Source organism: Globicephala melas, chromosome 1 (assembly GCF_963455315.2).
Source record: "Globicephala melas chromosome 1, mGloMel1.2, whole genome shotgun sequence".
Taxonomy (NCBI): domain Eukaryota; kingdom Metazoa; phylum Chordata; class Mammalia; order Artiodactyla; family Delphinidae; genus Globicephala; species Globicephala melas.
In genome coordinates, this window is record NC_083314.1 from 161,858,920 (window position 1) to 161,878,870 (window position 19,951).

The window sequence follows — 19,951 nt, forward strand, 5'->3', positions numbered from 1 at the left end:
TAATGTTTACTGAGTACTTACTATGTGCTATAAGAACTATAACTTGTCGATAGGAACTATAAACTCATTTAATCCTAATGGCAATACCATGAGGTAGGTACTGGTATATCTTTATTTTACCTTTGGAAAAACTGAGACCCAAAGAGGTTTAAAAACACACCTAACGGGCTTCCCTGGTGGTGCAGAGGTTGAGAGTCCGCCTGCCGATGCAGGGGACATGGGTTCGTGCCCCGGTCCGGGAGGATCCCACATGCCACGGAGCGGCTGGGCCCGTGAGCCATGGCCGCTGAGCCTGCGCGTCCGGAGCCTGTGCTCCGCAATGGGAGAGGCCACAGCAGTGAGAGGCCCGCGTACCGCAAAAAAAACAAAACAAAACAAAAAACAACACACACACACCTAAGGCCTTATAACTAGTAAGTAATAGAGTTGAAATTTAATCCTGGGTGTGTGGCTTCAGAGCCCATGCTCTCCGCTAATATGCTATACTAGCTGCCATAATTTCATCTTTTTGTGTTGCTTTATGTGCTGCAATCTGGGTGATGTCTTCAGACCAATTTGAGTTTATTAATTCTCACTCCAGCCTATGTCTAGTCTACTTTTCAAAACATCCAATGAGATTTTGATAGTTTATTTCTACTATCTAGTCTACTTCTCAAAACATCAAATGAGTTTCTGATAGTTTATTTCTACTATGTCTATTTGGTTCTTTTTTTCATAAGCCATATGCCTTCTATTCCTAATTCTATCTCTTTAAACATACTTCTATTAAAGTCTTTAAGATTATTCTGTTACCCTAATTTTTGGCTTGTGCACCATTCAGATCTCCCTTCATTAAAAAACTTGCCATTCAGCCACAAGGGGTGCAGTTAGCTGACAACCTAGGGATGTTAGTACCTTCAGGATCTGCCTTGGCTTTTGAGTTGAGGCCATGCTCTTCCTTGACAGTCTCCAAGCAATGACTGGTTACGAACGGGGTACTAGAGTCTCGCCATTTTTGCCCAACACGGGACTTCTCTAATGGGCAGTATTTGCTCTGTAATTCCCCTTCGGGTTAGCTAAGACTTGGTCAGATCTGCATCACGTCCAAGGCTCTCACTGCCCAATCTTGCTTCCTCCTGTCTTATCCTTCACAAGCATTACCCCTCAATACACCCCTTGTACTCCTAACTCCATCCCTGCATTTATTTTCTGGAGGACCCAGCTAACACAACATGTGAATTATCCAAGTTGTTTCACCTTCTGACTTTATCTCCTAGGAGTCTTTCTCTTCTCATTCTTTGTACTATTTTACTAGTGAGAGTTGTTTCTAGAGAAGCCCCGTGGGCCCTAAACTGCAGAGGAGTGCCATGGGTAGTTTCACAAGAAGCTCCATTCGCTTAACCTGTTCCATGACAAATTTTCTTTCAGTTTCTTGGCTAAGGTTTCCCCCAAACACCACCACCACCACCATTGCATTTTTATTACAAACTTAACCCTCGTACCCACATTATTACAAACTGTGATTACAATGATGCTCAGGTGACTCTTTTCTACCTATAGCTTTTGATCTCAGCTATATATTTAAAAAGACATTTGTTATATTTTATCCACCAGATCTATTTATTTACAGTGGGATATGAAAGGGGCTTCTTCTTCACCATAGTATCCCATACTTACCGAAAGGAAACCCCAAAACACACATTAAGTATGTGATGTAGTCTGTTAATTGAATATAACTGGTTTTCCATATAATGGTTTCTCTGGTCATCCTATCTATCTTTTTAACTTTTAATTTTGAAATAATTATAGATTCTCAGGAAGTTGCAGAGAAGTCACATATGCTCTTCATAGTTTCGCCCAATCAGGAATCTGCATTTTAAACAAGTAATCAGATGGCTCAGATGTAGATGCTGTCAGTTCCACACCTAACCAATGATGCTCAGAGTTGGTATATAAACACCCCAGCTCCCTCACCTCTCACATGGGTTATTTCTGAAGCATGTGTTTGGTACCATTTCCTAGAGATTCCCTGATGGATGAAGCTTTGATAACCAACTGTGGTAGCTGGGGTTTTTTTGTTTTCTGTTTTTGTTTTTGTTTGTTTTTTGGCTGCATTGGGTCTTTGTTGCTGCGCGTGGACTTTCTCTAGTTGCGGCTAGCAGGGGCTACTCTTCGTTGCAGCGGGCGGGCTTCTCATTGCAGTGGCTTCTCTTCTTGTGGAACACAGGCTCTAGCTGTGTGAGCTTCAGTAGTTGCAGCGCGTGGGCTCAGTAGTTGTGGCGCACGGGCTTAGTTGCTCCGTGGCATGTGGATCTTCCCGGACCAGGGCTCGAACACATGTCCCCTGCATTGGCAGGCTGATTCTTAACCACTGCGCCACCAGGGAAGTCCCGGTAGCTGGCTTAATATTACACGCTCCCTGGTTGTCTTCCTTTCCTTCATCACCTCCCACTTCTCTCCCAAAGTAACTGACACTTCTCAAATAAACGAAGTGAATTCAAATCCTTGTCAAATCTGGACAGGTTGTACCAGAAGTGGTGTTAGGAAGCAGGTCCTTACGATGGAATTCTAGAGTGGGGTCACTTGCCAGTCAATGACAGAAAGACCCCATTGTTGACAGTCCTTGACGTGTCGTAGAAGCTCTGTTATAAGGACACTTGTGGTGAATGGGGGTTAGGATACAAGTGTGAGGGGATGTGATGGTTTATATAGCCTCTCTAACATCTGAGAGATACGGAGGCAATGGTACTTAAAAGACCTTGTGGTGTTTATTTGTTGTTGTTAAGTACCATTAATGTGGTGAATGAAGAAAATGATACACTGTAACTAACTAGCCAACTACCAATCTAGGTCATGGCATGAAAAGCAAACTTCTATGACAGCATTTAAAAATCTCCTAATCTTCTGCAGCTGGAGGGAAGAAAGGGCTGACAACCAGGTCCAGGACCCAACGATTAGAGTGGCAGAAGTGTCCCACTCACCTTTGTTGGAGGGTAAGAGGCTCCCCCTCCTTGCCTGGAGAACAGGCAGAGGCCTCACCTAAGGCAGATACCTTGTGAGAGGACACTTGCTCTCTTCAAGGCCTGCTACTACGTTCTCTTGTGACTTCTAGACTAATCCCTAAGGTCAAGTCCCAGCATGGCACCCCTGAGGAGGTACTATCTCTGCTTAGAGAAATTGGATTTTTACAAAAGGAACCGCAGGATCTGACTAATAAGTAGCAAGAGAAATCTAGAGAACATACCTGGGAATGGATATTGAGGGTGTTGAGTGAGGAGAGGAATGGAACATGGGGCTGGATTAGAGAAGTTTGTTGAGATGGAGGTACTTTCCTGGGTCTCTCAATTTATCATCCCGGCAAGGGCACCTGGAGCTGGGATGACTCCTTGAAACTTGGAGGAAAAAAAAGCAAGATCAGGGTTCAGTCAGGAGACAGAATCCACAATACTAATTTAAATAGAATCTAATGTAAAGTATTAAGTAGGTATAACGATATTAACTAGGTAACTGAAAAGGTAAAAAGAGTGATCGCTAAGTTATCACAAAGGCAGCAATTACAGGAGCAGATGCCATACCCAGGGCTGGTGAAATAAGGTAAGAGGGTGGAATTACCAAAATTAAAAAGCTTAGAGGAGGGATTCCAAGAAACTAAAACTCCGATCTCTGAGGAGGGGCACCAAAGTGTTGGAAACTGGTGCTGCACAGTACTGGGAAAACTGCAAAATGGATTCAGCTGCCACGAAGGGAAGTCACTGCTGTGCCAGGGTGGAGAAGCTTCGCCAGGGTGATGCTCGTGGGAACAGGAAGCCGACAGGAAGCCAATAGGAAGAAGCAAGTCCCTCCTTCGTGCTTTAGCCTTATCAACTCCCTTCTGCACTCCTTATTGGCAGGACATAATGGTGAGCAACTGGAGATGCTGAAATATGATTTTCTGAGTCCTGGCTCCAGCACTAAATAACAGGGTATAGCGCTTAGGCAATAGCTTAACAACTGACAGAAAGAATAGCTACAAACAATGATGTAGCAACACATGAACTGCCAGGACTGGAGGAAGCACTCAAAAGGTTCAGAGAAGTCGACTCTCTAGAAGAAAAGTATTACCTAAAACCAGAGGACCCTCCAGCTGAGATGTTCTCAGCAAGCTCCTTTCACTGGAGCAATAAGAAATGAGTGTGTGAAGGCATCATGGACCAGCCCAGTGGTGGCTGTCCTTTCTAAGCTAAGAGGATAGTAGGGGAGGCTGCTACGTGCATGGACCCCCTCGTGTCTGTTAATGGTGTGACAGTGGGATTCCAGAACTGCAGAGGCCAGGCGGCAGCACGTAACCGTCAGAGGCAAGGTGGATGGAAAGTCTACCAAAGGACCTTTACCCACGGATCCAAAGCTTCGCTAATAAACCTTGGAGTTCTGATCTTGGTTCAAAATGAGAAGTGGCCCGAGTAAAGGACACCTCTGGGCAGTGGTGGTGGTTTGGTTGATTAATCAGGAACCTGCAAAGGGCAAGACTGAGAACTTGGAGTTAAGGAAATCTGGAGAAGAAGCTTGTGGATTGACCTCTGAGGGTAGGTACAAAGTGTGTGGATCTCGGTCTCATTTCAATGTCTACCAGACAGTGCTCACTGCAGAGGAGGCACCGAACAGCCAGTTAGATAGCATGATTCATCCCGTGGAAATGAGCCATCCTCTCATCTCAGAGCAGGCGCAATGGGCCAGTGGACCAAGCAGCCATGACGGCAAGGATGGAAGCCATGCATGGCCCAACCGCCTAGGCTCCCCTCACTAAAGGTGATCTAGGTATTACTACTACTCAGAGTCCAGTCTGTAAGAGCAAAGACTGATGACAAGCTCTTGATACGGTACCACCCCTGAAGGAGAGCACTGAACCACAGGGTGACAGGTTGATTACAAAGAACCCAACCATTCCAGAGGGGCCATGATTCTTCTATGACTTCATGGGATTGATACAGGTTTGTCTTCTCAATTCATAATGTCTTGGCTAGCACTACTATCTGAAGGCTTTCAGAGTGTCTAATTTCTCATCATGGGATTCCCCCAATAATACAACCATGGAGGAAGTGGGCATGACCATATTATCCACCGGTCCTCCTATATGACATATCAACCAGAAGCTGCCATCCTGAGAAAATCTTGGAATAATCACTTGAAGGTATAACTAAGACATCAGCTAGAAGGTAAGGTCGAGGTGCTGTCCTTAAGATATACTTATATACCTTCAGCCAATAGCCATTATATATATATACAAGCTGTATTCATGATCAGTAGACTATACAGCTCTGGGAACCATGGAAGTGGCCCTTCTTGCCATTAATCCCAGTGTCCCACTTGGTAAATTTATGCTTCCTCTCCCCAAATCCTTAGGCTCTGTTAGACTAGAGATCCTAGTTCCCAGAGGGTAAGGGGAGAACACTGCTACCAGAGGACACAGTAATGGTTTTACTAAATCTAAAAGGATATGTGCCTCCTGGCAACTTTGAGCTTCTCATGCCAGGAGACCAGCAGGCATAGAAAGGGGTTACAGAACTGGCAAGGGTAAGTGATCCCGGCTGGCCCAGGTGAGGGGCATCTAGAATGGGTGGTAGAGAAGGACGATGGTGCACATCACTTAGTCTCAGGACCAACTACAGCAGTGGCATTTTGGCTTGTTCCACTAACCCTACTATTGTCTTCCTTTTTAAAATATAGTGACAGGCCACCACCTTGAAGAAGCAGTGGAAGGACATGAAACTCAATGTGGGGTGCAAGTTGATCAGAGCAGGTACAAGGGAGGACTGAAACAGATACTGTCATTGCCCTGCCCTTATCCTTCAAACCCATCAGTGTGCCCCCAAGACTTCCAGCTGCCAGCACCTGCATCATGGCTGAGGGATCTTTTCCCCAGGACTGCAGGAAGCTGACTGCATACATCACAGGTCACAAGTGCCGGGGAGCAGCCTCAACACTCAGAGGTGATGTATAAATGCCCATTCCCTTGTCCTTTGGCTGGGATCCTTCTGAGGCATGTGTTTTATCCCACTTCCTAGGGCTTCCCTATGGGAGAAATCTTCACTTGCCCTCTGTGCTAGCTGGCTTAATAGTGCAGCCTTAGGGGGCTGCCTCCCCCTTCCCTGTATCACTTTCCCACTTCTCTGCCGTGTTGCTTATACCTCCCAAATACGCTATTTTCTCCAGGTCATCTCCTGGAAGGACCTATGCTAAAGACACATGTGGTTCAAAAGGAGCAATGATTTAGAGCGTGAACTCATTTCTATTTTTTTTTTTTGCGGTACGTGGGCCTCTCACTGTTGTGGCCTCTCCTGTTGCGGAGCACAGGCTCCAGATGCACAGGCTCAGCGGCCATGGCTCACGGGCCCAGCTGCTCCGTGGCATGTGTAATCCTCCCGGACTGGGACACGAACCCGCGTCCCCTGCATTGGCAGGCAGACTCTCAACCACTGCGCCACCAGGGAAGCCCTCATTTCTATTTTTAAAAAATCTCTCTCCCTCTCCCTCTGCGTGTTCCTCTCCTTCTCCCCCTCCTCCCCCTCCCTCCTCCCCCTCCCTTCTCCCCCCTCCCCTTCCCTCCTCCCCCTCCCTTCTCCCCTCCTCCCCTGTGTGTGTGACACGCGCGCACAAGCATGGATAATACGTGAAAAGGGCCTATAAGGATATAAACCAAGTATTAACACTAGTTCTTTCTGGGTGGTGCAATCATGAATATTTCAAAGTTCCTTTTAATTTGTCTCTGTGTTTCGTTTTTCTGCAGCGACCACTATGTATTAGCTGCTATATTTAATTGGCAATTAGGAGATTACTAATGAGTTCAGCGGAGTGGTGGGGAGCAGGGCCAGGCTGCTGTGGTTGATGAATGGCAGGGGAGGGTGTGTAGACGATTCTTTCAAGAGGCTGAGCTAGAGAAAGGCAATGAGGTGGTCGCTGAAGTGGGGGGAAGTGGAGGGAGGGCTGTTTTAGGAGAAACTCGAGGCTGTTTATAGGCTGAGGGCAAGTAGCCAATGCCAAGGAAGGAAACAAAAATACAGAGTGGAGAGGGGGAGAGCTCGAGAAGTCAGGTCCCAGAGGAGGCCTGAGAGGATTAGACCCAGACCCAGGTGGAGGAATTCGTTTTGAACAGAAGTCAAACCAGAGGAAGGGAGGTGAGGAGGGATAAAGTCATAAATGCACTGACTTCATCCATTTGTTTATTTTACACTCAGCGTCATTTCACAAAGGATTGACAGGTTGAAGGGGAGTGGCCATTGAGAAGTCCCCTTGGAGGGACTTTCTTCCTGGTGTGGGACACAAGGTCCCCCACTGAGAAAGAAGCAGTGGTGTGTCTGTAGGGCTTGAGGAGACAGGCAAAGGTTTGGCATGATGGGGAAGGGACAGAGGAAGGGGGGTTATGGATGGTTTATAAAGACCATTGGATGGAGCCAAGGGCCCAGATTTGGCCCAGCTCCAAGGTCCACAACTGTGGAATCTTCTCCAGCAGCTGGGAGTGGAGAAGCCCGGGCCTCTTACTTGCTGTGGCTTGAGGCAAGTCACGTCACTCCGCTGAGCTGCGGTTTCCTCATCTGCAAAGGGGGAGAAAAATGACAAGTCTGGAGGGCTGCTGTGAGGGTTAAATAAAGCCACGGACACCAAGCACCTAGTGCAGTATCTGGTGCACAGAAGTGGCTCAATCCATGTTCATTCTCTTGCCCCTCCCCCTTGGACGGGACTGAATCAATGTTACCTGGACAGAAGGAGGCATGGGGGTTGGTACCTCACATTGATGGCTGCTGTTAGACACAACTTTAAATACAGGTGACTCTCGACATTCATGTAGTTATGTTCTACTAAGTTGCTGCAGAGACTGAAATAGGGAATATTGAATCATTGCCCCTTGAGGAAATACAGCGTTAGGTTCCTGCGAGCCTCTGGCCACATTTTCATCAACCGATCAATACATAACCTTGTTTTATGTGTGTTTCTGTTTAAAGACGCCTTATTTAATATATGTTGTTGTTTCATTAACGTCGAACTCATGGCCAACAGCACTATAACTCACGCCTGAATGAAGCTTATCAAACACACGTATTTTCTCCCCAATGCCCATCACAGCCTTCGTGCACTTGGGAACACTAGACAGCCCTTCAGTGCCGCGCTTGGGACTTTTTTTTTTTTTTTGCGGTACACGGGCCTCTCACTGTTGTGGCCTCTCCCATTGCGGAGCACAGGCTCCGGACACGCAGGCTCAGCGGCCATGGCTCACGGGCCCAGCCGCTCCATGGCATGTGGGATCCTCCCAGACCGGGGCACGAACCCGTGTCCCCTGCATCGGCAGGCGGACTCTCAACCACTGCGCCACCAGGGAAGCCCTTGGGACTTATTTTAAGACAGAAAAATCAACAAAAAGCCCCAAAGTGAGAAAAACGTGGCATGGAATAGACCACAGAAAGTTGACAATGAGAGCTGAAAGAAGAAGGCAGAATGTCCCCTGGTTCCACCTCTCCTGGGAACATGCGTGTTGGGCAATCTAAATTTTTGCCACCCTGGGCCTGTGTATGTCCACAGGTGACAGTGAAAACACCTCAAGTATTGATTGGGGGTTCCAAGTAAATTTGAGGGGTGGGCAAACTTGCAAATACAGAGTCCATGAATAATGAGAATCAAATGTGTCTTTCTTTTTTCTTTTTTTTAAATTGAAGTATAGTTGATTTACAATGTTATGCCAGTCTCTGCTGTACAGCAAATATTTTTTCTGATTATAAAATTAAATAATAAACAGAACTATACAGTGTCATAATTAAAGTCCTCCCCCTACCCTAGCCCACAGATAAGCACGGTTAGGATTGCTGTAGTGTTCCACAGATTTTTGCTATGCACAATAATGCCTGTGAGCATGGGTAGGACTGCGTGTGTCCATGTCTGTGTATCTGTGTGTATTTGGGTCTCCCTTTTTCTTTTCACTCAACAACATCTCTTGGATAGCTGTGAAAAAAACTTTTTTTAAACTCCTGAGGTTTTTTTTAGAGATGAATAGAAGTGGGTGGCATACACTGCAGTCAGGATCAGGAAGTCTTGGTTCAGACCCCTCAACCACATCAGGTTGGGGAAACAGATCCAGAAAGGTCAATGACTTGCCAAACTTAAGTATAACCAGTAGTCTGCGGGAGTGTAGTGTTCAGCATCTTAATGGAGATGGGGTAAGTTTAGAAGAACAACAGCTAGAAGGGTGAAAAGACTAAACGCTGGAAAGTATTGTGAAGGGCCCAAGAAACTGTGACTTTCAGCCAGAGAAAACCGTGCTGTTGGGCTTCCCTGGTGGCGCAGTGGTTGAGAGTCCGCCTGCCGATGCAGGGGACACGGGTTCGTGCCCCGGTCCGGGAAGATCCCACATGCCACGGAGCGGCTGGGCCCGTGAGCCATGGCCACTGAGCCTGCGCGTCCGGAGCCTGTGCTCCGCAACAGGAGAGGCCACAGCAGTGAGAGGCCCGCGTACTGCAAAAAAAAAAAAAAAAACCAGAAAAAACAAAAAAAACAAACAAAAAAAAACCATGCTCTTTACACTTCAGAAGATATTGGTGCTGGATATTAAGAGGAACTTAGCTACTGAAAGGATTTAGACAATAGCATAAAATAGTACCAAAGCCTCTTCTAAAAACAGCTGTAGAGTAGCATGGGGTAGACTAAGCTGCTGCAACAGAGCCCGAAAATACAATGGCTTCTAGAAAATGGAAGTTTATTTCTCATTCTCTAGTCCACGTTGGTGGGTGGCTCCACTCCATGCAGTCATTCAGGAACCCAGGTTCCTTCCTTATCTTTGCTCTGTCAGCCTCTTTGAAGCATTACTGAAGCTGGGTTCCTTACACATCTGTGTTTCAACTCGAGGCAAGAGGAAATGGAGCACGGAAGAGCAAAAACCTTAGGACTATTTCTATTTACTTTTTATTGGAAAGGATTTAGTCACAAAGCCACACTGAACTGCAAGAGCAGCTGGAAAATGCAGTGTCTGGTGGACTAGCCAGTTCTCCAGGTATTATATTGCTATAGAAGAGGAGGGTGGATTACATGTTGAATTAAGTGAAACCCACTGTTTCATCCATCATCAAGCCTTTTTTCATTTCATTTCAAAGGCTTCAATAATTTAGACCCTGCCTTCTTTACAAAAAAAAAATTGGACGTGCATATCAGTGCATCATTTGGGATTCTTATGTTTGCCAAGAGACAGCACACTGCTATTAAACCTGCTTAAGCAATAAGATGGACCATCTCATATATCCAAAAGTCTAGGCTCTGCATCAGTGAACTAGCTCCTCTTTCCCAGGATTCTCCCCACCTCTGTCACGTGTTGGCTGCATCCTCAGACTGGGAGCAATTCCAAGTATCACCACCAAACACATCCACATCCAGCCAAGGGGGCAGACTGTTTTTGAAAGAGAAGAGACCCTTTGCAAAAGCCACCTCCCTGCCACAGGCTTCCCCTCTGGTTTTTCAGGCCAGACTTGCATCACAGGTCTAAACGCAAATCATCACTGGTTCTATTTGTAGTTTTTTAAGGAAACTCCATACTGTTCTCCATAGTGGCTGAACCAATTCACATTCCCACCAGCAGTGCAGGAGTGTTCCATTTTCTCCACACCCTCTCCAGCATTTATTGTTTCTAGATTTTTTGATGATGGCCATTCTGACTGGTGTGAGATGATAACTCACTGTAGTTTTGATTTGCATTTCTCTAATGATTGATGATGTTGAGCATTCTTTCATGTGTTTGTTGGCAGTCTGTATATCTTCTTTGGAGAAATGTCTATTTAGGTCTTCTGCCCATTTTTGGATTGGGTTGTTTGTTTTCTTGTTATTGAGCTGCATGAGCTGCTTGTAAATTTACTACCATATGACCCAGCAATCCCACTACTGGGCATATACCCTGAGAAAACCATAATTCAAAAAGAGTCATGTACCAAAATGTTCATTGCAGCTCTATTTACAATAGCCCGGAGATGGAAACAACCTAAGTGCCCACCATCGGACGAATGGATAAAGAAGATGTGGCACATATATACAATGGAATATTACTCAGCCATAAAAAGAAACGAAATTGAGCTATTTGTAATGAGGTGGATAGACCTAGAGTCTGTCATACAGAGAGAAGTAAGTCAGAAAGAGAAAGACAAATACCGTATGCTAACACATATATATGGAATTTAAGAAAAAAAATGTCATGAAGAACCTAGGGGTAAGACAGGAATAAAGACACAGACCTACTGGAGAACGGACTTGAGGATATGGGGAGGGGGAAGGGTGAGCTGTGACAAAGCAAGAGAGAGACATGGACATATATACACTACCAAACGTAAGGTAGATAGCTAGCGGGAAGCAGCCGCATAGCACACGGAGATCAGCTAGGTGCTCTGTGACCGCCTGGAGGGGTAGGATAGGGAGGGTGGGAGGGAGGGAGACACAAGAGGGAAGAGATATGGGAACATATGTATATGTATAACTGATTCACTTTGTTATAAAGCAGAAACTAACACACCATTGTAAAGCAATTATACCCCAATAAAGATGTTAAAAAAAAAAAGATTTAAAGAAAAATGCTTAACTCATGCTAATTAATGGTCTCTTAGGATACAAATCTATTACAATTTACCCAATTTCAAAAAAAAAAAATCATCACTGGTAAGAGGAATGCAACCACCATGACAGACTTAGACCAAACGGGATTTACCGCTAGAGGGGGGCTGAGGTCAGCCATTCCTTCGTCACGTGGGGAAGGGGGCCACCTGAACAAAATCAAGGCTCTGACTGCAAGGAAAAGTCAATGAATGGTTGCTGCGTGAGCTACCAACTTGTTTCTGGCAATGATGGAGACATGGAACCAGACGATGATGTGATGGAGGACACATAAACAGCAGAGGCATAAACCTCAAGCTTTTTCTTAAATTGTGCCTTAATAAAGTTTAACTCCAGTGAAGATATTGCTGGAGGAGCCAGAAACCTGGGGGAGCCACCCTCATGCCTCCTTCCTTCTCACCCCTTATTCAATCCATTACAAAATTTCGTAGTGTCTGTATTTTCAGTGCCCTGGTTTTCTCTCCTTATGCACTCTCATGGCCCCAGTTCAGGTCTCATCTCCCGCAGGCACTATGACAATGGTAATCTACTGGTGCCCAGTCTCTCTTCCTGAAATCCACATCTTTGCTACTGTTATTCGGTGACATACCTTCACTGTTCAAAGAGCGCTGCACATATGCAGGCACGTCAGAAAGCGTCCCCGCCTTCATCTTGCTGGTGGGATAATGAGCATCTCCTTGCTTCCTGAAATCCACATCAGACCAGTTCATTCCCCTGCTTGAAAGCCCAATGCTTTCAGGAAATCCATCACCATGACCCTCAATGTCCTCCACCTCACCCTAGCCCCTTTCCCACCCCACCCCCAACAGTAGAGAACCACTTGCACTTCCCCAAATGTGCCTTCCCCTTTCACGCCTCCATGCTCTTGCACATGCTGCCCCCTCTGCCTAGAAATCCCTTATCCCCTCTCCATCTGGCATACAAGTCAAGGTCTCCTATTACTCTTCCTCCCTCTCTCCTTCTCCCTCCTCCCCCTTCCACCTCCACCCCCACGCACACAATATAGCACTCCAGAAATGTCTGCTGAGTGGAGACAACTCCTTGGGTCAGACATTAGTCAGGGCCAGGGCTCTCCAACTTCTCCAGCTAGCACTCCTTAAGAAAGTGAAGAGGAAATGGGACCCCAGGGCTTCGGAGTGTGAGGGACTTGAAATTGCTCTAAGCAAGCAGGGTATTTCTCGAGTTTTATCTTTATATCTTATGCAAAAGTTGTATTCTATGCAGATTAAACAACATATCCGTGTTTGTTTTAATACAAAATATTTTTCCCAAATCTTCACATTGATGATCCAACAAGATATGCCTCCTTTATTCGTTATCCTCTCAAATTAGCTGTTCCCCAGCCCCCATCCGCCGCAGGGACCCCAAGCGAGACCTGGATGTTGTTCCAAGTGCACACCCTGAAGGAACAGCTGGGTTTCGCACCCCCGGGAGCTGGTGAATGGTGGGGGCCGGGAGGGGGTCAGCTGGCTGCAGGCCGGGCCACGCCCCTCCTCTCCCCCGCCCGCTGCGGGGGTGGAGTCGCTGAGGCCCCGCCCTTGGGGGCGGGGAGGGAGCCGCCTCCGCCGGCTACTCAGGCTCGGCTGGTTCCGGGTTGAGAGGCTGCGCTCGGACCGGAGCAGTGGCCGCTGAGCCGGCGGGGGTAAGGGGCCGCGCGGGGCCGGGTCTTGGGGCCGGGATCGGGCAGCTGAGCGTGCTCACAGCCCTCCTCTCCTCTGCCAGGCACAGCCGAGGTGAGGCTCTGCCGGGCTTCCCCTCCCCCTGAATTCCCCATCCCCAGCTTCTCCCCCTCCCCCCACCGCACCCATACCGGTATTACAGCCCCCCAAGGCCTCCGCCCCCCTCCTAGAGCCCCTTCTCCCAGCACACATCCCTTCTGACTGCCCCTTTCCCGAGAAGCTTCTTGCTAGGTGCACCTTCCCTCAGACACCTACGGCTCCCTCCCTCCAGCACCCATCGCTCCGGGTCACCCTCTGCCTCGAGACCACCTTCCTGGGCTCGCTTCCCGGGTAGTCTCTACCCCACACCTCTTACTCGCGCTACCCCACTCCCAGACAGCACCCATTCCTTCTCCTGTAGCTCCTGCTTCTCCGGGCCTGCTCCCCGCACCCATCCCTAGGTGCTGTCCCCGACAGCGTCGCGCTCTCTAGCCGGCCCCCTGCATCTCGGGGGACCCTCTCCGCCGTCCCCGGCGCCATGGCGTGCAGCCTCAAGGACGAGCTGCTCTGCTCTATCTGTCTGAGCATCTACCAGGACCCGGTGAGCCTGGGCTGCGAGCACTACTTCTGCCGCCGCTGCATCACCGAGCACTGGGTGAGGCAGGAGGCTCAGGGCGCCCGCGACTGCCCCGAGTGCCGGCGCACGTTTGCCGAGCCCGCGCTCGCGCCCAGCCTCAAGCTGGCCAACATCGTGGAGCGCTACAGCGCCTTCCCGCTGGACGCCATCCTCAGTGCACGCCGTGCCGCGCGACCCTGCCAGGCACACGACAAGGTCAAGCTCTTCTGCCTCACGGACCGCGCGCTGCTTTGCTTTTTCTGCGATGAACCCGCGCTGCACGAGCAGCACCAGGTCACGGGCATCGATGACGCCTTCGAGGAGTTGCAGGTGAGCCGCTTGGCGGGCCTGGGGCGGGGGCGGGGCCGGCCCGGGGGCGGGGTCAGGGTTGGACCGCAGGCAGGGCCCAGTCAGAATTGCCATGGGGCGGGGCCGCCGGCAGGGTCAGGGCCCTATCAGAATTAGGACGGGGCGGGGCCGCGGCGAGGAGGCGGTGTTGAGGGTGGGGCCTTGGGCAGTGCTCACCAGGCGGGGTCTCAGAGAGACCTGAAGTGGGGGGTGGGTGGGTCCATAGTTGGGGAGAGATCACCAATGGAGTAGAACGGCAGAGACAGATGAAATCAGAGCTGAACCAGGTACCGCCTGGGCAAGGTTAGGGACGGAGCCGAATCAGAGCTGGGCAAGGGCAGGGCCACTGTAAGGGGTCATGGGGCTGGACCTGGAGACAGGACCCACGTAAGAAGGGTTCAGGACTGAGTTGGAGACAAAGACACAGATGGGGAATGGGACAAAGTCGGGGCTAGACAGGAGGTGGGGCCGCCATCCGAGGATGAGTTTGGACTATACGGAGTAGCTGAGCTGCAGGCTTTGGGGCATGATGACCCGGGGTTCAATCAGGTATGCATCAGGGCCTGGGGAGCAGTACGTGGGCTAGATCGCTCTGGGCAGGTCAGGGTTAAATCTAAGAGAGGGTCTAAATGAGTGTCAGCAAACTGCTGAGAGAGCAGGTTTTGGTGCCAGGGGCTAGGCCAAGGTGTATGAGGGGCTAAGGCTGGGATCAAGTTCAGATACTGTAAAGACCATTCTGGGTTTAAATCACAGTAGAGGCCAAGTTGAGAGTGAGGACAGGACTTAAAGACTCAAGATTTGGAGAATAAGGCCCCGAGGTGAGGTGATTCAAGAAAAGCGAGGGAGGTGGACCTCTAGAAGTCTCCGGGGACTTTTGGTGACCTCCTTAGCTCTGTCACCAGCATCAGGAACTTGAGAACTAAATGAAACAGTACATGCAGGGTAACCTGAACATAGTCAGCCTAGGACTGTAATTGGTCTCCCTTAAGCCTTCCTGTCCTCACGGACTAACTCCTACTCAACTCTCAAAGCCCTGCTCAAATGCCCTCTCTGTGTAAGCCTTCTCTAAGCTCCACTGGCCAAAACAATAGCATTAGAGCTGCCTCTTCCCAATCTTTGTTAATAAGTATAATGTTTTTTAAAAAAAACAGTGTTCCAAGATTAGCTACATTTGGGATATATAGTATATTCTCTATACCCTCCTTGGAGGATTCTCAATGTACATTTGCATATTAAAGGCTTGGAGAAATCTTGTAGCAAAGAAACCCATTTTGCTGTGTTTAATAAAATGATTCCCAAGGTTACTTGAGCCTGGAATCTTTTTCTCAAGCTAAACCATTTAAATCTAGTAGCCCCGTGTATTTGGCCTTGGGATACCAGGCTAGCACACAGTCCCCAAGAGAAGTCTCTCAGTCATCATATCTATGGCCTCAAAGCCTGCCACAAGGCCTGGCCCACAGTGAACATCAGTAAAGGCTGAATGAATGACTAGTCCTGACCTGAGCTGGCCCAGGCTGTGAAGGCTTCAGAAGAAGAAGGTTTTTGGCTCCTTAAGCAGGAGCGAAATAACTATTTTCCCTGTTGTAGGGGGTCACCCCCCCCAACTTATACATGAGTCTCTGTGAGCCAGCCTGCACCAGCAGATGCCCTGGCCCTATTAGGAGAAATGACTCCATGTTCACCTTACCCGCTCCTTGTCCCTTTAATCCCCAACCACCACTGACTCCCTTCCAGTTTGGCTGTTTGAGGATGGAGAGCAAGAGTTGGTGCCTCTGGGAGCTTGCACAAGATTGGCATTGACCGTCCACCCCCAGAGCCTCTTGTAAACAGGGGTCAGGCACTGGTATCCCCATCTCCCCGTCTATGAAATCACATAAACAGGGAAGAGGAGAGAAGCTTGGACAGGACTAGGTGCAGGTCATGAGTTTGAAGGGACTCTGTCTGAAACCATCTGCCCAACCTCTTCATTATGTAGATGTGCAGACTGAGGTCCAGAGAGGCTATGTGACTTACCCAAAGCCACACTGCCAGACAGTGAGAGCACCGGCCGGGAAAGCTCAGCCTGACCCCGGCTGGATCCCACCCTTCCTGCTCACCCCCTCCTCTCCCTGTCTGACTTGCTAGCTGGAGAGAACTCTGTATTCCAAGGCTTGGTTCCCCTGTCCGCAAACCAGGAAATCCAAATTATTGTGTTGTGGTTTTTTTCAGTCCATTCCATGACCTGGGGCAGGCAGGAGAAAATGAACATATATTTTCCCCAAACGTTACTGAAACACTGTCATTCTTGGGTGAAAAGAAAAAAAGGACTGCCACTCACTTACCCTCTAGTGTACTGTCCTGGGGTCAGTCACACTTGGGTTCCAAACCTTCCTTTAGCGCTGTCTGTGTAATCAGCACATGGAAGCCTTGATTCTCTCGCCTGTAAACCAGGGTCAGGGTGATTCTTTCCTACCAGGATTTTCATGAGGCTGACCTGAGATGAACCTGTGTTGAGATGCCTGGCACTTGATAGGGGCTGGATCGGCAAGTGCTCCCATTCTTTCTCCTTCTACCTCTGAGAACTCATGTGCCCAGCTGGGCAAATGCCCAGAGCTGCCTCTCACTTGAGCAGGAGGCCTTGCTTTGGTGCCTCCTTTGGGCTTGGCAAGAAAGTAGCAGAGAAACATGCCTCCCCCTGGAGAAGTAAGCTCCTGGGTGAGGTTCAAGCCACTCCCCACCCTCCCCACCCCACCCCCTCTCTTCATGGGGAAGTGGGGCTCATTAGCTAGTTATGCACTGGAAATGAGGCTGAGCCTGGCCATCACACCCCTTCCTCTCCCAGCAGCTGGTGGTTTGTCCCCAGGGCTCCTGGAGCCTTGGACCCCTCTCCTGGAGAATAACAGACTCAGAGCCGGCAGGGCCTTGCAGATCGCCTGATACAAACTTCATTTGACAGATGGGGAAATGCCCCGGGGCAGGGGGGACCTTTCCCAAGGCCTTGAGGCCAGAGGAGGCTACTCCTCCTCACACCCGGCTGCTTAGCAGTTGGCCTGGAGCTTTTTTCATTTATTATAAATCCTAGAGGCAGCAGAGCAGAAAGGTGAAAGGCTCTGGCTTTGTATTCAGGCAGCTCGAATCTTGCACTCCTATTTTCTGGCTGTGTGACCTTTGGGAAGTTCTTTGTCATCTCTGAGCCGCAGGTCCCTCGTTCACAGCATGGGAATAATGGGGTTGAATTAAGTAAGACGACATTTGCAAGAACTTGGTACAGAACTTGACACATAGTAAGCACTCGATAAATGACAGCTCTAGTATGTTACATCGTATTTGGCACTATTGACATTTGGGGCCAGATAAGTCTTTGTGATGCAAGGCAATCCTATGCACCGTAGGATGTTTCGTAGCATCCCTGGCCTCCACCCACTGGATGCCAGTAGCACCACCCACCCCAAGCTCTGACAACCGAGAATGTCTCCAGGCTTCATCAAATGTCCTCCAGCGTCAACGTCACCCCTGGCTGAGAACCCAGGCCTACAGAAATCCTACTCAGCTTTCCAGGCTCAGCGCAGATATCACCTCCTTCATGAAGCTTCCCCTGACCTGCCAGGCAGAATCGCTTTGTACCCCAGATTCCAATACTGGGGTCAGATCCTGGCATCGTCACTGGTAATCTGTGTGTCCTTGGTCAGATCACTTCACTTCTCTAAGCCTCCACCGGCTCATCTAGAACGTGGGGATAACATGACCTTCCTGGGAAGGATGCTGTAGGGGTGAGGGAGGCTGTATCAAAAGTGCCTGATGGGGCTTCCCTGGTGGTGCAGTGGTTGAGAGTCCGCCTGCCGATGCAGGGGACATGGATTCGTGCCCCGGTCCGGGAAGATCCCACATGCCGCGGAGTGGCTGGGCCCGTGAGCCATGGCCGCTGAGCCTGCGCGTCCGGAGCCTGTGCTCCACAACGGGAGAGGCCACAACAGTGAAAGGCCCGTGTACCACAAAAAAAAAAAAAAAAAAAGTGCCTGATGCTGTGCCTGGCACACAGCACACGACAATTTTTAAATATCTTTATTTTTTCTGATTATAAAATTAACATAATAAACAGAGCTATATAATGTAAAAGTTAAAATCCCCCATAATTCTACCCCTTGGAAAAACATGGTCTTTTTCTTAAAGATTTGCTTTATAGTTCTACAGAATTTTTGTTGTGTAAACGGCATGTGAGCATGTTTTGTGTGTGTGTGTGAGTGTGTGTGTGTGTGTGCATGTGTGCATGTACCTTCCCTTTTTTTTTCACTGCTGAGCACTGGACCATAGAGCAAAGAGGATGGAAGGAGCCCCATCTCAGAAGGGTTTGGGGGCTTCTCGGCCAATACTTACTGAGCCCTAGCCCACTGCCTGGGACTATACTAAGCGCTTTTCTGATATTGCCTCATTTAATCTTCATAACACCCTGTTGAGTGGGTACTGTAATTTATTCTTTTTACAGATAAGAAAACAGAGGCTCAGAGGAATTCAGTGACTTGTTTGGTCACCCAGATGGTAAATGGCAGGGACAGGATTTGAAGCTTAGCTAACTGGCCACACATGGCCTCGGAGCCGCCTCTGAGGGCTGGGTAGTTGTCTCCCCTGCACCCTGTCTGTCTTTGTATTTCAAGTGTACTCAGCACAGGGTCAGGCTAAGGACACAGTCTGCCCGTGCCAGCTGATGCACCGAGGGCAGGTGCTGGCTGTCATCTTGCTCAGGCATGGCATCCGGCTCTCTGGCCTTCTCAGCTTCCTAACCTCCAGAGGAGGGATTGGATGCAGTCCCAGCCACCCTCTCCAGGTCTCATGTGACCACTGGAGCCCTTCCCAAGGCCTCCTTCGTGCCAAGGGAGACAGCAGTGGATCAGCCTGGGATGGGAGCCCTGAGGAGTTGGGCATAGGGATTCAGAGACGCTGAGGCAGCCACACGGGGAAAGAACAGAGCTGGGGGACTGGATTCAAATCCTGGTGCTGGCTTCTTCCAGCTGAGTGGAAGGTGCTGCCTTCTCTGCACCGTTTCCCAGCTTGGGAAGTGGAAATAAGAACAAAACTGTCCACTTAATGTATAAAGAGGGAGAGGGAGTTGCTGCCTATCCAGAGACAACTGATGTGAAGGTGCTTTATTTTGTGCTGTGGACAGGGAGGCAGCCAGGTTGTCTGTGTCCTGGGGAAGTGGCCTCTGATGTTACTTTTCCCAAGAGAGGGCAGGATTTGTGTGCAAAGAGCAGCCTCCATGGGGGCGAGGCTGGCAATGGGTCAGACCCTGGGCTGCTGTTAGCATCTCTACTTCCCTCTTCACAGGTGTCTGTCAGTCAGCAGCCAGGAAAGCCTGTTCATCCAGGACACCTTGGCTAAGCACAGGCCACGGTGTCAAAACTCAGAATTGAAGTTGGGGCCCCAGGATGTTTATTTTCTAGAGAGAAAAGGATCTGGTAGGAAGTGACAACAGAAACAGTAACAACCCTAAAAAAAACTCTAGTCAGAGGGTATTGCACCCTTGTTATGTGCTAGGTGCTGTTACGGGCATTGAATCCTCACAGCAGCCGTTTTCCCTTTCCCTACTCCCCCAGTGGGGCTAGGATCAGCCCCATTTCACAGAAGAAAACGTTGAGGCTCAGAGGCTCAGTAACTTGCCGAAGGCCACACTGCGAGCAGGAGGCAGAGCTGGGATTCAGACTCACGTCTGCCTGGCTCAGAACTCAACCTCCTCACCAAAACCCTAACTGCCTCAGGGAGCATC

General features: G+C 49.1%; 1 protein-coding gene across 2 annotated transcripts in view; it reads left to right on the forward strand.

The window, feature by feature from the left end:
- The first annotated feature begins 13,176 nt into the window (after positions 1 to 13,176).
- Positions 13,177 to 19,951, forward strand: part of TRIM62 (tripartite motif containing 62) — a 32,410-nt gene continuing 25,635 nt past the window's right edge. Inside the window, exons 1-2 of one of the 2 annotated variants that reach the window (XM_030870340.2) lie at positions 13,177 to 13,231; positions 13,669 to 14,193. In XM_030870340.2, the coding sequence (XP_030726200.1) occupies positions 13,786 to 14,193 (408 nt within the window). In that variant the 5' untranslated portion in view covers positions 13,177 to 13,231; positions 13,669 to 13,785. Of the gene's footprint in view, positions 13,232 to 13,299; positions 13,323 to 13,668; positions 14,194 to 19,951 lie in introns of those variants that run through there. The other variant, XM_030870332.2, reaches the window with a different exon arrangement.